Source organism: Ambystoma mexicanum, chromosome 2p, assembly GCF_040938575.1.
Source record: "Ambystoma mexicanum isolate Mex_15411 chromosome 2p, UKY_AmexF1_1, whole genome shotgun sequence".
Taxonomy (NCBI): domain Eukaryota; kingdom Metazoa; phylum Chordata; class Amphibia; order Caudata; family Ambystomatidae; genus Ambystoma; species Ambystoma mexicanum.
Window position 1 is genome coordinate 724,320,300 of NC_090923.1, and position 16,694 is coordinate 724,336,993.

Sequence of the window (16,694 nt, forward strand, 5' to 3'; positions counted from 1 at the left end):
GGTTTCTCTAGTTGTACTGTTTCATACCCCAACCACAGTGACCTACGGGCAGAATTAAAGTTGTACACTTTGGATGGAATACAAACAGTTGACCTGATTCGCAGGTTGTACCCATGTTTAAGATCTAGCAGCCACAGGATCTAATCTACAGCTCTGTTGAACACTGCTATACCACTCCGGAGAACACCATTTTTTTGATTTCTTCACAATTGGACCACCTTGTCTGCCTACAGACACTGCCACTAGTATAGAAGGTTGAGGGATATAACTCTCCTCTATATCTGTTAGATAGGCGATACACCACGCGCCACCCAGGGACAGGCACCCCCGCCAGGGATAGGGTGTTCTTCCTTAGGGTGAGGTACGCTGAGCCGGGTGGCCCTCTTTTTTGTGTTTGAGTGTGAGCACTCCAATTGACCCATTTTGTTTGCATATTTAAGATGCTTCTTGAATACCTGCCTACATCTGCGCCTCTACACCATGGAGTCATTTTCCGCCTCATGATATCACGGGCTACCGGGCCTTGTAATGTCCCGGTGGCACTGGGATCTCAGGCGGTAGAAAGGGTATTACAGTCGGGCGACAACCCTCCGGTAACACCATCGGGTTACCGCCGGACTTGAAATTGCCCCATGATCACTCACCCCCTATGATGCATCATCTTACAGTTCAATATGGACTCCCGGGTTACAAATAAGCAGTCAACTGTGATGTGAAGCCAGTGTAAGCTTTTATGAATCAGAGCTTCCCTAGATTCATACTGATTTTGGGGTACATCTGGGACCTGGTGCAAGTAAACATAGCGACCCGTTGGGCCCTGCCCAGAATATACTCTGTGGGCCATAGGGCAAGCCCCGATTTTTGCATGATTGTGCACTGCATGACTAACCCCAGATATTAGCTTTTCTTTTGATAATGTTGCTCTGTGGGCCTTGTTTACTCCCCTCCATGAAGCCCACTTAAATGGTTGGACAACTTGACTTAGTGGATTTAGGGTCGGCTCAGGCTGACTTATTGGAGCTTGATGATCCTCACGGTCTTTGCCTTTTCAGGCCCTTTTGGATCTCCACTTGCATATGAAAGCTTGCCCCCCCCCCCATGACCTCAAATTAATTGTACTTGGAATAGTATCCTCTTTGCTACAAGCTAATTCCTCGGGTCTTGGTTCTTGTTTTGATTGGGGCCTACGGGCGGTGGGTGAGTAGCGGGAATAATATCTCGAACATACTCCTGCATGGTCTCCTTGCCAACAGAAACCATTATGATCTTGAGTGCTGGTATTCCCTTCAGAACCAGACGCAGATCTAACAGATTTAAGCTTAATTTGGGTTCCCAAGCGTTTGAATCACAATATCTTCGACCTTTACTGTCTGTGGATTGGTTTAATTGCTCAGTAGGGACTTCCTCACTTGCACCTCTCCCCTCAACAGCATATTCGAGTAAGGGCTGGTTGTGCAGTTCAAGTCATTTCGCACCAACTCCAGGGCAGACATAGGCACTGGGCTACTTGAGACTTTGTTGGCGTTAGTGTAGAAAGGGCGGAAAGTGTTGGTATGAGTGGTGGCAGTGCTAGTTATGTGCTGATCATTTGGCAACATGGCCTTGGCAGCATCATGAGCCAAAATAATTTCAGTTCGTCCATTGGCACCCCCAAGGCACACCCCCCAATGGGATCAATATTTGTTGATTGCAAAAAGTCAGACAACTCTGGGCCCAGTGTGATGATCGTATGGCTGCTTGGTTCTTCACAAGATGGGGGGGGGGGGGCTAAAGGTGTGTTGAAGGCCATTTCCACTCTTAATTCCACTCTTAATGCCCCCTACATACATGGTGCCACTTGTCAGGATCACAAGCCACCATGCTATTACAGTCTGATCTTACTGTTCTTAGTTTTATCGCAAATTAGCCTCATGGTTGATACCCAGGAATTGATTAATTACATGAATCAGAAAATAAGCCTCCCCCGTGATTTTTGTCAGACCCAGTGGTTGACTCATTTGTGAACAAATGGCGAGATAGAACTTGCACATATTGGACTGACAGGATTTTCCGTTTTGTTTTCGCTTCCACTTTGGGGAGGGGGACACCAAATCGAGCGAGCCAGCAATCGTGTCACAGAGTTCATTTGTTCTCACCTGGTCTCCCTGGTCTCCCATTGATGCAAACTGCCTCCCGACCCCTACATGATCTTTTTTGGGACCCCTCCTCCTGTGCCCGCCGAACTCCCTACAGAATGCAAACTCCTCTGCCCTTTCCCTCTCTGGCTTCACCCTGCAGGGGAGGCTGGCATACAAGTAGTCTGGGGAGCAGGACCACAAGCTCAGCAAAGGATTCTGGGCCTGGAGCGGTCTGTTGCAGCAAAATCCTGGAGCCTTTCCCCTGCGGGCTTCTCCCTGCTGGGGGAGGCTGGGATACAAGTAGTCTGGGGGCGTGGCCACAAGCATAGCAAAGGATCCTGGATTTAGAGCGGTCTGGTGCAGAAAACTCCTGCGCCCTTTCCCACGCTGACTTCGCCCTGCAGGGGGATACAAGTAGTCTGGGGGGCATGGCCACAAGCCCAGCAAGGGATCTAGGTTCTGGAACAGTCTTGTGTGGCAAACTCCTGTGTCCTTACTCCGGCGTGCTTTAGACTGCGGGGGCAGGCTTGGATACAAGTATTCTGCGGGGTATGGCCACAAGCTCAGCAAGGAATCCTGGTTGGAGAGCAGTCTGTGTTGGGGAGAATTTTCATTTATGTGCCAATTCCCTTTAACCTTGGAGACCCCCAGCTCTTTTGCTGGACTTTTTTAATTTGTACTCTTGAGTGAGTGGGACTTTTCCCCCCACTCCCTCATGTGTTTTTCTGACTAGGATTTTGTGTTTCTTACTGTTTAATGGAGTCTGTTTTTTGCATGGTGACACACAGCACCTTTTGTGTCACTGAGAAGTCCATTGGACTTCTCTTAATGTTTGAATACATTTTCTTGGGTGAACTACTGTCTCCAAGAATAGTAAGATGGCTTTTGTCTTACTTACCTTTCCTTTTGTGGTTCCAGCACACACCAGCCTATGTGGAGGGCTGGGGGTTACATAGTAAATCCTTATCCCACTTTTCATGTAACATTCTGTTACACTAACTCACTTGAATGTCTGGTCAGTGGTTTCTTTTTTACTACCTTTGTGCCATGTATCTGCAGGCTGATTTCTCAGCTGCAGTACAGTACCCAAGGGTGACAATTTTCCCAAAATTGCCCCTGTCTTTTTTTTGCCATGTTTTGTCAGTTTGTTCCTTCTGGGCATTTACTCTGTTGTTTGAATCAGGTTTCAGTCCTTTGTGCATTTTGCCTTTGGTGGGCTTCAGCTCTGAGCCCACCCAGGCTCCAGTGTGTCTGGAAAGGCAGGAAGTGAGGGAGGGTCCTGAAACTTCTCTGTCCTTTGTCTCTAGGTGTGCCTGAGTGAAACCAGTTCTTACTGGCCTGCTGGCTGTCCAGGAGGACAGCCACCTGGCTCGGTGACCGACAGATCTAGGGCTGTTAATGAATGGTAACTTGCTTAAAAGGTGAGGTTTTTGGGACTAGAGGCAAAGTCGACCACTGGAGGACACCATCTGATGCAGAAGACATGAAAAGATGCCAGCAGCACCCTCTTGGAGCGCAAAGTGCCCGGTGAAGCCCTGCAGCTGTTTTTGTTTCAACTGAGAAGACCCACACGGGACGAGTTCCTCCCTTGGGCTGGTGGGACCAGCTTCATTTTGGCACAACCCCCGACTTGCTGTGACTTTTCAAGGTTGCAGAATCCCAATGCTCTGAGACCCCTGATCATCATCGAGTGCATTGTCTTCGGAAGTGCGAATCCGGAGAAAACTTTGTGGGCATCCAGAGCAATCTACAGAAGTCATAAATCTTCATCCAGAGTCCCCTCACCAGAGTCCAGGACTGAGGGATCAAGTAACTTCCAACCAGAGCTGCTCGTTCTTCTTGGGCACTGAGAAAAAGGCACCAAAACCACAAAAGGCTGCTGAATCAAGGAGAATCCATTGCTGCAGAGTTCCTCTCTCGAGTTCTGCCACAGAAGGCCGCCAAATGTCCTCGCCTTCGTCACCACGACCAAAGACCAGGAACAAGGGTCTGCTACACTGCAACAGGAAGGCATCCAGCTTGAACCAATTCTTCAGTTCACAGGTACTGTGGGGCTTGGGGTACATCTACCTTTTACCAATTGTGGTGCTTCCCAGCTTGGGGGTACTATTTTAAACCCTTTTGAGTTGACCTCAACTCACCTGTACTGGCCTTTCAGCTTGTGATTCTTCAAGGTGGCTCCTCTTGAGCTTCTGTGATTTTTTACTGAACTACTATTTTAAAACATTTTCTAAGAAGAGAGCATCAAAACTTTGAACTTGCACATTGACTGTGGTTGTCCTGGCTCCCTAAAGGCCCCCTTCTTGAGCTGTCTCGGGAGGATAGTTCAGGGGTAGCACGCTCGGCTTGGAAGCAAGACGAAGCTGAGCAACACAGGTTTAATCCCCAGGTCCGCGCTCAGAAACCTCTGGGTATTAATCACGTTATAAATAACCCATTACAATGGACAATTACAATATTGGCATTGGCAGTGCTTGTTGCCTTACAGGTTTTAATTGTTGAACACTATTACTGCTGAGATAAAAGACTGCCTACATTCCTTTGGGAGAATCTAACTGTTTTACTACTTACACAGTATGTTCTGATCTGACTTTAACTTTTCCCTCCTTGAAACTCAATATTGTAATGGTGATCACAGATAAGTGCTAATACTGACCTCAAATGACCTCACTCAGTGTGCTGGAATATGTTTAGCATAAGGAAAGTTTACTCACTTACTTTATTTCTCTTGTTGAATTGAATCCTAACTTTGGGATTAATGTTACTATTAGTTGCTGCTTTTTAAAGATTGTCGAACTATCCTTGCGTATATATAAATAAATATTCATACTATAACTTTAAGTGTGTAAGTGTTTACTTGAATACCTCTATTTACAAATGTCATTGTACAGCTTTAAAGATAACATTACTCCTCTTAAGATAAGCCTGGCTGCTCAGTCACTCTACCAACTTGTGTAGTGTAGAGCTATATTAAAAGGTGGGTTACCTAATACCCAGAGATAAGTCTTGTAAAGTCCCATACCAGCTGGACTCTACACATTCTTACCTAACAGTCTAGTGCTGCAAACTCCTGTGCCCTTTCCTCTGCGGGCTTTACCCTGTGGGGTTCGGGATACAAGTAGTATGGGGGGCATGGCCACAAGCGCAGCAAGGGATCCTGGGTCTGGAGTGGTCTGGTGCGGCAGACTCCTGCGCCCTTTCCACCAGCAGTGAAACAGCACAGATTACACAACGGAACGTACACCACTTGAAGACACATGTCGACACTAAAATGTCCTATGCACCACAATAACTAACCATAAATAGACCAACACAGTTCTCGACTATCCTTAAACACCAATCTGACAGACACCACAGACAACCATGCAAACATTTAGCAAACTGGAGGGTACATTCATCACTGCTCCAGACAACTTGCAAAATATCTACAACGTACACACCACAGACAGCCCTAACTTTTCAGGTTCGCTCATATCAGCATTGCAACAAAGCAAACATGCCCTGCTCCCCCTGCTTCTACGTCAGTCCCATGTCCCACATCTTGCAGATCATGAAGCGCCAAGAATCAGTGAACACAGCAGAAGGTTTGCGATGGAAGACTAAATAACATAGCAGAGCACATCAAGGAGTTCCACTCATTTGCCTGTGAGGTAGCACTCTAGACAGCCCAAGCAACTTTGGAGCAGCAGGGTGGAGGTTAACGTTGCAACTGCAGCAGTCAGTCTGCTATACTAGAATCTCTGGTGCACTGAATGGCTGCTGGGGCTATGTGCCTGTCTATCAAATCAAGTGTTAAGGAATAGAAAGAGCGCCAGTGCAACAATAACACTATTCTCTGAGATGGTTTCAAGGTCCACTAACAAAGGAGCATGCACAATTTCTCCCTAAAACCCTTAAACCTGCCCCACTTGTTTTCAGAGTATGGTGAGCTTAATCACGTATGAGTACTCCAATGTTTTTCTCTATCACAACCTACACTCCCAACCTCTCACTCTGGCAGTCACGCGCATACTCACTAGCACTATCACACTTCCAAGTCACAACTCAAACTCCCCAGTCCAAGCTCACAAATCCTACCTTCCGCACTCTAGTTCCTCTTGCACTCTCCAGTCCATAATTCTTTTTCAGTATCTCTTTCCCCGAGTCTTTCCCTTGTTCTGCCAATCTCTCACTCCTTCTGCATCTCACATTCTTTCTCCCAGCTTACTGTGCTCTCCCCATTTCCCCCAGTATCCTCTTCTTGGGCCCACTGGTCCACACCTGGCCCAATGCTCATCGCTCTCTCTGGCCCAGCACTTCCTCTCTGTCCTCTGGCGCATCGCTCTCTCACTGGCCCACCATTCTGAACCCTCTCACACTATCTTCATAATCTTTACATGACTTTAAAAAAACTATTTTTTTTTTTAAAAATGCTGTTTTTGGCATGTGTTTTGTGCTTTTTAAAAAAAAAAACAGCCGATTTTGCTGTTTTCTGAGCGATCGCGAAATCCCAATAAGTCCATGTTGCTCCAATGCGTAATTTGACAGGGAGGACCTGATAAGTTAGGACTCGAGCGTGGCCAGGTCCTGCCGCCACATTTTTGTTATTTTCAGGGCAGAGTTTAAATGTTCAGGGCAAAAGGCGGTGTACATTGTCTTTTGCCCTGCACTTTTGAACTCCACTGTGCAAAGTGAGTAAACCGAGAGGAAGGGAGGTGACTGAAGCGCAAGTTGCGTTCCATCCTCCGCCCCCTCCGCCATACACATTAATGAACATGTGGCGTGACATGAATGAAAGGTAGAAAAGCCTTACTCAATGCTTTTACGCCTTTTATACAGACTATTCCACTATGGAACACTAGCTCCACACTAAAAATAATTGTGTAGTAAGGTCACCTGGGTGTAGAAATTGTTTTTCTCCAACCTTGCTTGGACTTGTGCATGATGTTATGAATATTTGATTATCCACATAAAAGCCTAAACTTTTTTGCATGTCAAGGTAGGAGGCATTATGGATATAAGGTCTCTTCAGCAATGGTCCAGAATGGGAAAGAATTGGCAGCAGTCATTAATTTAAACTGCTGCCCGTTATCAGAGCGCTGTTAGCAGGCTTGGACTGGCCTACAGGGCAATAGGCCCATGGCTGAACCAAAAACACAAAATTCTGTTGTGGGGCAGTTTTTTGGGTTTTTTTCTCCAATGTGGCCAGTTTGATGAGTAACTTCTCTATGCGGCTAGTAGTTTTGACCAGTGGTGCTGAATAATTATTCTTTAAAATGCACAATTTGCATCACATTTTATCCAACAAAAAAAAACCTTGGGTACTATTCAGACACTGTCACAAAAGGAATGAATAGCCATTTGCAACTGTGGGCCACTTTTTCATTGGTTTCTCGAGACAACTGTATGGCCCAGTCTGACCCTGGCGGCTAGAAGCAAAGACTTTCCGACCAGGGCGCCAGAAAATAAGCGGCTGGGACGTGTTTTTACAGCCGCAGGGCCATCCTAAAGAGGCAGCAGCCGGTGAAAAGAGCCCGGACCCGCTCTGAAACGTCCATGTCCGGGTTGATATTCACTGGCGGCGCTTCTTAAATAAGGTTTCCTGTAAATGATGCTGTCGAAGCGTGCCTCGCCTCTCCAGAAGACTTACTGATATCATGAAGCAGAGACGACCGTCAACGCCCTACTAGACCCAGGGCCGGACAGGTGATAATAAAGGGTGACTGGATCCCAGGCTGACAAGCAACCCGCGACAAAAGCGGCTGCTCGTATTTCACACTGAAATGCATGCCCACGGGGCACCACCACGCCCTCACCTGCACGCATAAGACGACAGCGTTGCCAGCTCAGTGACACACACAGCCATGGCGCCCATCACCGTGCGACTCCTGAAGAAGACGGCGCCCCCCGCCGCGGTCCACTCGGCCAGTCCCTACCTGGGGCAGAAGTACCAGGAGCTTCGGCAGCAGTGCTTACAGAAGGGGGCGCTGTTCGAAGACCCCCTCTTCCCGGCCAGCCCGGCATCTGTGGGATACTCCGAGCTTGGACCCAGATCGGAAAAGGCACGGGGCATAACATGGAAGAGACCCCAGGTAAGAGGAAGCGGCCTGGAAGCCGCATCGCCAGGGTGCATTGCAGGCAGTCCTGAGAATTTATTCAGCAGGCCAGTGCGCTCTGGGGGCTGCAGGTAGTCCTGGGTCACTTCCGTTTTATAGATAGCAGTAAAATACCCGTTTATCATAAAAGGAAAGCCCGCGGCTGGATACCTGGCTTACTGGCGACAGGGATGTGGAGCTGCCCCGTGGCAATTCTTAATGCATCTCCCATGTTTCTCTGCATTCCGATGCCGGTCATTTCACATTTCCACGCCGTGAACCCGTGACTGCAGCTATTAAACCGAATAGAACATTACAGAATGGACATGTAAAAAACGCCCTCTCTCTCTCTATATATATAGATAGGTGCAGCGAGGCGCTGTATGGAGTGCATTTGGAGTTGAAGTGTCACTTAATTTGCACCGTTTGAGTAGAATAGGCGGTGATCACATGACACTGATGTTCCAGCTTCCATGCTGTACAGTTTTAAACAGCAATTTCTATACGCGGCCAACTTCAATTGCGTGCGACAGGGGCTGAACGAAACCTTCCCGAGGCCAGGAGCACACGCACCACAAAGGGCAGCGCTGGCCCTCCCTCCTCGCACACTACCCTTGCCAACCACATTGCTTCACGGTGCAATTCCAAGCACCCAACACATGACAGCCACGTATGTTTGTCTATGCAGACTATAAATGAGATATCCTGTGCTTTTCTTTGCTATGTTTCACTCTAACACCCTGTTAATGGGCTTTACCACCGCTATCGTACTTTTTGGCTGTGTGATACTACTATCGCAGGTGATACTACTATCGCACTGGTAGCAGACAGAGGGTCTGTGGGAGTGGTATGATATGATAGGTTATTTATAACGCGCTTAAGGGCGGACCCGGGGATCGAACCTGTGTGGCTCTGTGTCACCTTGCTTCCCAGGCGAGCACGTCGCAGCTGAGCCATCCTCCCGAGACAATGTTGGCGTATGAATGCTGGAAAGGATTGGATAAGTAAAAGAGAGCAGACTGCAAATAAATGAAGGAACTGAGAAAAGTGAAAAGGGGGGTGCCAAGGAATGTGTAAATAGAAAGGTGCTGCCGATTGTCTGGGGATTGTAGTAATGTACTGAAGTTGTTATAGTTTGGTGTGAAGTGATAGTGTGAAATTCCCCCCCAAAAAACTGCGGCCTTGTTATGCCACAAATGAGGAAAAGCTGGTCTGGTCTCAGTTATTCAGCCGGGGTGGGATACAACAGAAGTGGGGGCGAGCAGTACCTGACTGCCCATGTTAGTGCTCTGTCAAAATCGAAAAGTGGAACCGTGTAGCCCCCCAAAAAAAGAGAACTGAATTGGCTAATAAGGGAAAATAGAAGGGCCAACGTTGAGCTCTGTTGCAGCGCCTCGTCTGGCAGGCCTAGTGTTCACATTACCCATCGACCCTGCACCACCACTATGTCAGGAAATATTGTTCTTTATGTCCTTCCCTTCTTCCCCTTGTACCTTATCTTGTTTGGACATTAGGCTTTGTTCTCGTTTGTGAGCTTTAGGAATCACCTTGGGTGTGTCTGTTGTTAAAACCCATCACATTGTTTACCTGATGCGTAATGAAGGTAGAGAGCTCAAACCACGAGGGGGATGTGGAACAAACTGTGCGTCGAAAAGGCTGCGGTGGGGAAGGCAGGCACGAAACAAACAGCTCTGAGCCCCCCCAGCCCCCTCTGTCTTCTCGTAGAGAACCCGCCCTCCCGGCCCCCAGGCACCCGCTGCAACTTGAAGTGGCGCAACCAAGATTCCTCGAAAACCTTCTGTGTCTGGGGCAGTGGTGGAAGTGGACAATAGGAACTAGTGCTACTCTGGCGGCATCCAAAAAGGAGGGAGTGCAATGGCGGGAGACATGGGGGTTAGGTGGGGGCGGTGTAATGGTCAGGGCATTAGGGAAGGGACAGGTCGGGGCTTGACCATTGGCACTGTTTAATGGATATGTTTGTGTTGTGGCCAGACTAGACATTGGCTGGAATAATAAACTAATGGCACTAGATTTGTGACAGGTGACAATTTAATGTTCATTTTTAATTACTGTATCTTAAAGAATACTTTTATTGGTAAGGATCAATAAATGGTCAAAATGGGAATTCAGTCTTTTGAGCAAGCCCATAGCCCTATCTCGGCTAAAACTCAATACACTTGGTAGTTGCCAGTAATCATCTGGCTGCAGTCACTTCAACTGAATCCCAAAATTGGCAAAGGTAACAGATTTGGCTTTTGCGTAGGCATGGCATAGGCATTTGCCAAGCACTGTCATAATGGTACTACCAGACCATAAGATGCAACAGCTGGAACATTGTGTGATTATCTAGGCACCGTGCCTGGCATGGGCCTAGCTAATACGAAAACACAAACCAAAACTGTTGACTTTATCACTGTTTGTTTAGACAGGATCTCAGTGCAAGGAACATATATAAATCAAGTGGTTGAAGGCACACTTCTTTAAGACATTTGTATTAAACCAGCAGCACATTTGCAGCTGCATTTAAGCTATTAACTCTTAACTCTCAGCAGACTACTTAGAAATAACACTGACAAGCCAGAGTGTGATCTTACTGCTTGATAGAGCTAGCTCAGAGACATCAAAGGAGGATGTATTTTGAGCGTGAGGAAGCTGGTATTGGGTGGAAATGGCAATAGGTACCAAAATGGCTGTGGGCAGTCAATGGGTTGCTAAATAACTAAACAACACCCACAAATTAGGTGTCCCTCCTCACATGTCCTCTCTTTCTTAGCTTTACTCGAGTGCAATACGTTCAGCCTATAAGCACCACCTAATACCGAAAACTAAAAATGGACTGAAGTAAAACTACGATAAAAGCAAAGCTCTGGGGTTTTGTGTTCCTCTGGTTGTAGCCACTCTGGTGCTTTGATGATCTGCTGAGTCACTCTCCTCTGGTCATTGGCTTCCTTTGGAGCTGCTCCTCTGGTCCACCCCTTGACTGGTCCATGACTCCCTGCTGATTCGCTGTCAAAAGATAATTGAAGCAAAAGGTTTACATTTCCTATGTGCGGTTTTGTTTCAAGTGCACTTTGAAAGCCTTAAAATCTCACTCTTGCATGGTGTGTCAATGCAATCAAGTTTGCAATTGATTTGAGAAAGATATGATAACAATGAAGATTGCCTAAGCTTACAGCGCAGGAAATCTTGATTCTATTAAAGACACAGATGCGAGCATTATGCATTTACTTCTTTAATTACTGCTTCCATTAGCTTTTCAAATTCTTAAATGTATTTCTTTTTATTTTTTGTTTTTGTAGCCACAAGCTGTAAAACAAAAACTGTATGTAAACAAAAGAGAGAGGAGAAACTACAAATCCCCATGATCCTCTCCTATATTGTAGTTCTGAGACTGTCTCTGTCTCTCTAGGTCCCTTCATCTTCTTTCTGGATGCATCTATCAAGAGTTCCTGCTTAATAGTCTGTGAACCAAAAAAGCAACTTCTTTGGTGTCCTCTGAGATCACTGTTCTGCTTAATTAAGTTGTCTGATGACTGATTATCCACCCTGCTCCCATTGTGTGCAGCTATTCTCGATTGTTCTTCTGGTTATCTCCTACATTAATAGGGGCGTACTGTTAGGGAGGGGAATACGCTACCTCCAATATCATAAAACATACTGTATAATAAATCAACATAGTGTATCCGCGGGGTGGGATAATGTACGCCTCCATGTCTTTAATAGAATCAAGACTTCCTGCGCTGTAAGCTTGGGCAATCTTCATTTTATGTCAAGACTGGAAGACTGGAGGCAGGCATTATGCTTGTTCAAAACTCTTCAGCCGTGGCAATAGTTGAAATCAGCACAAAGTAGAACTTTCTGAACACTGAGTTAGTAGACCAATCTGCAACTTTCATGATCTGCAGCAGGACTCCCGCTGTAAAAGCCTTGGAAGCCAGAGCTCCTCTAGTGAAATGAGCTCTGAATAAAGAAATATCAACCCCTGCTAAGGTTGTGATCTCCTTCACCCATCTTGCTACCACGTGATATGGTTTCATGCACGCTATTAATAATTGAGTTACACTCTGCGGTCTTACTGCTGCCGTTGCTCTTTCGTATGTTTTGATGCACTGAGCTATGCATACATTGCTCTTTTTAGGAAAATATGGGTACGAAATGACAGATGAGCCATGCTTTGTGCGCTGTCCTGTGCGCTGTCCAATGCTAAATGCCACTCTCTCTGGGTAAGAGACTTTCCTGTCAATCTCCAAAGCTTTTACATCTGAGACCCTCCTACAGGATAGTAGGCAAAGTAGGGTTGTTAACTTCCCTGATAGCTGTTTTGCCGACAGGAGGGAATTACTTGGCCATTTCAAACAGGGCTAGCACCTTGTTGACGTCCCGCAAGGAAGAATATTTTGGTTCCAGTGGTTTGCTCACTTTCTCCCCTTTAATCAATTTAGCTACGGCTGGATGTTCTCCTACTGGTGTACCGTCTACTAACCCGTGTCCAGCTGAGATGGCTGACCTATAAACTCCTACTGTTCTGAACGCCCGCCCTTGACAGGGCAGGCTTACTAGAAAGTTTATTACTTGCACTATAGGAGCTGAAATGGGAGGAACACCCCTGCCCCTGCTGCATATCCCCCAGGCTTGCCAAGCTGAACTATAGCTCCTAATGCTGGAAGGAGCCCAGGATATTCCGATGAGATCTGTAGCTTCCTCTGAAAGTCCTGGCAAACACCATCTGTGCCTGAAATTCTGCATGCTATTAGGGTTAGTGTATGTTCCTGCACTAGAGGATGCAGAGACTCTGATGGATCTGTCAGGAGATCCCCTCTCTGTGGAATCCTCCAGGGGATATCCGAAGAAAGTTCCATCAGAACTGGAAACCAGGCTTGTGATCTCCATTCTTGTGTCACTATCACTATATTTGCTCTGTCTCTGCGTACCTTTGCTAGTGCCCTCACCAGCATCGCAAATAGGGGAAAAGCATAATGGACTTGCCCTGCCTAACTATGTAGGAAAGCATCCGTCCCCAGAGCCTCCGGATCTAGCCTCCAGCTGAAGTACTTTAGAAGCTGGGCGTTGAGTCTCGAGGCAAAGAGATCTGATTTGACTGGACCCCACACTTGCTGTAATCTCTCGAATACTGACCTGTGCAGTTTCCAGTCGCTCAAGTCTTGGAGATAGCAGGAGCTCCAGTCAGCTATTGTGTTCTGAACTCCTGGCAGGTACTCCGCTGTGACTGTCATCTTCTTCTCCATGCAGAAATGCCAGAAGTCCTTGGCAAGCTCGGCTAGCATCTTGGATTTCGTTCCCCCTGATTTGTTTATATATCTCACTGCTCAGCTGTCCATCCGCAGGAGAATGCAACACTGCGCCTTGTCCTTGACAAAGGCTTTCACCATAAATGAGCCTGCTAGCAGCTGTAGGCAGTTAATATGTAGATCGAGTTCTGCCTAGGACATTTCCCTCCTGTTTCTGTCTGACCACATCTGGCACCCCAGCCTGATCTGCTGGCGTCGGACTCTATGGCGAGCTCTGGGAAGTCTCCAAAGATGGTTCTGCCATTCCACGCTTCCATATTGTGAAGCCACCAAAGGAGTTCTGACTTGCTGTCTTCGTCTAACGGCACTAATTGATGGTATCGGATACCCTTCCTGAGATATTTGATTTTGAGTCTCTGCTGGGCTCAATAGTGTAGGGGACTGGGAAAAACTGCTTGAATAGACGCTGTGAGTAGGCCCACTACTCTGGCTAGATTCCGAAGTGATATACCCAGATAGCTGCACTCAGATCCTTCTTTATCATCCTTATCTTGGGTGTGGGAAGCTTTAAGGTCATCTTCCGAGTATCTATCGTGAAGCCTAAAAACTCTGTCCTATTGCTCGGAGATAGGGTGGATTTTTCCTTGTTTACCGTGTTATTATCGAAATTGCCCACTGCACTTGCTTGGCGAGCATTTCTTTGTCGTTTGCCATGAACAGGATGTCGTCTAAATATATGATCATCCAAATTCCTTGTTCTCGTAGCACTGCTGCTACTGGACTCATCAGTTTGGTAAATGCCCAAGGAGCTGATGCGAGACCAAATGGGAGACTCCTGAATTGCCAGGTCTGTCTTCTCCAGATGACTCTCAAAAAGGGACGGTGCTCTGCTGCCATGGGTACTGTAAGGTATGTGTCTTTCAGATCTAGGCGAGCTAACCAGTCGTCTTTCCTGAGCATGTCCCATATTAGATGGATTCCCTCCATCTTGAAATGTCTTTACACTAGCCAACTGTTCAGGTCTATTAAATTTATCACTTGGCGAACTTTGTCCTTACGGTGTACTAAGAACATGTTGCTCTAAAAGCCTGGTGTTCGTCTGACCTTTCTATAGCTTGCTTCTGCGCTAGCAACTGTAGCTCCGTATCTAATAGGACGCTCTCTGCTCATGAAATACGTATGCACGGGGGAGGCTGAGATTGTCTGGAGTCTCCAGAAAGTCTAGTCTTAACCCCTCTATGGTTTGCAAGACCCATGCGTCGGAAGACAGCTCGCACCAATTGCTTACAAAAAGTTGTTGTTCTCCTTCCCACTGGAGGGTTGTTTGCGCTGTGCATGCTCACCTGAGGTAATTCCTTGCTGTCTGTAATATCCTCGTCTTCTGCGGCCTCAATACCCACGACCTCGGTTGGGGGAAAAAGGCATCCTGTTGTCTCGATTCCCAATATTGTGATCTAGGGCCGTTGGGACCTTCTCTGTGAATTGAAACGGCCAGTCGAACGGCCCCTGTGTCGGCTGGCCCCTGCAAAAACTCATCTGGGGAAAACCTTGGGGCTGGAGGCTTGCGCTTTCTCGAGCGCTGTGAAAAATTCTACAAATGTGTTTATCTCTTTGACGAAAACTTTGCCAAAAAGTAACCCTTGCACTCCTTCTCCTGGTTCATAGGAGGTCAGGTCCTCTAGCTTGTTATCTATTTTAAGGAGCATGATCCTGTGTCTCTCGGACGAGATTGCACAATTAGCATTTTCTAGCGTACATACTGCTTGCTGAGCCCAGCTTTCTAGAACTTGAGGGTCTACTGGCTCTCCTGTATCCTTTGCCTCTCTCTCTGCGAGGTCCATAATCTTTGCTATGGGTCCTGCTAGGTCTAGGATGTTGTCGTGGCAGGATCTTCAGGCTCAATCCATGCCTTTCCTGGCGTCTTTTTCTTCCTTGGTCATAAGGGTGAGCATCTTTGGGTCGAACTCTGGCTATCTGCCACTTGCCCTGCAAGCTCAGGTCTCGGACACTCTGCTCTTAGGCTGAATCTGGTCTCCTTTTCCGGGGGCATGCTCATTTTCTGTGCAATGTAAAGGGCCACTCTCGGCGATGGGGCCCAATCCGTTGCCCTGGGGTGTCTAAGAAAGTCTGGTTTGAACATGTCTGACATGTCGTATAGATTGCCAGCTCTGTTGCCCAATACGTTTTCAAGTAACTGTAGTCTGTACTGTAGGGGCTTTACTCCTTGAGGGACTGCTTTTACTAAGGAGTCCCACAGTACTTTCTTGAAGCTTTGTTAGAGGTCTGCTTCCTCCTCTCCCATATCCTGCTCGCTGCCCAAGCCCCATGTATAGTCAGTCCCCTCTGTCACAAGCCATAGCTGCTTCATAGGCAGTCTAGGGAAAGGTTACAAAAAATGTGCACCTTCCTTTTTAAGCACTCGAGTGCCTTGGAACTATGTTTCTGAGCGAATATCACATTTTCTTCTTTTTAATTTTATTTTTAATGTAAATTATATCCAGGTGCCTGATGGGGCATGATGCAAGCGTTTCACTCGTTTATTTAATTGAGCTTAATAGGCGGTGAAAATGGGAGATGCAATCAATTTCTTGCCGGCTCCTTCATATTATATATCTACATCGCGCATGCGCTTCGCGCCTTGAGCGTGTCATGCCATCTAACTGACAGGGCTGTGCGTAGTGATGCCAGTTTACACGGATTAAGGGTACTGGGTGTCAGGGGTTTGGTGCCATTCCAACTGCGTAGGCAGACCGGAGCCCTGAGGCGAGCGAGTTCACTCGCAGGCCCGGTCCGCTTGTGAAAATGACTTGCTCTGCTGGAAGAGAGTGTCAGCTGTCTGTGTTCGGGCAATGCGATAGTGAGGGATAGAAATGAACGCGCTGCCTATATTTCCAAAATCAAGATAAACAAACGTGCGCTGCACTTACGCACTAATACCCTCGTGCTAACACAATACAATTTAGCATTTATCACTGTATGTCGTAAGGAAGAACATAAGGATCACATAACTGTTGGAAAGCAGCAAAAAAGAAGAAGAGGAAGGGACCTAGAGAGACAGTGTTATGTAGCTCTGGATGGGCCCTGATTGGAGGAGTTAGACAGAGTCTCAGGATTACCATATAGTAGAGGATCATGGGGATTTGTAGTTTCTCCTCTCTTTAGTTTACATACAGTTTTTGTTTTACAGCCAGTGGCTAATATAAAAAAAAGAATTAAATTTAAGAGTTTGAAAAGCTGTTGGAAGCAGTAATTAA

General features: G+C 46.9%; 1 protein-coding gene across 1 annotated transcript in view; it reads left to right on the forward strand.

The window, feature by feature from the left end:
• Positions 1 to 7,791: 7,791 nt before the first annotated feature.
• LOC138567788 (calpain-1 catalytic subunit-like) overlaps positions 7,792 to 16,694 on the forward strand; it is a 398,207-nt gene continuing 389,304 nt past the window's right edge. The window contains exon 1 of the mRNA XM_069646278.1: positions 7,792 to 8,188. Within this exon, the coding sequence (XP_069502379.1) occupies positions 7,961 to 8,188 (228 nt within the window). The 5' untranslated portion in view covers positions 7,792 to 7,960. The remainder of the gene's footprint in view (positions 8,189 to 16,694) is intronic.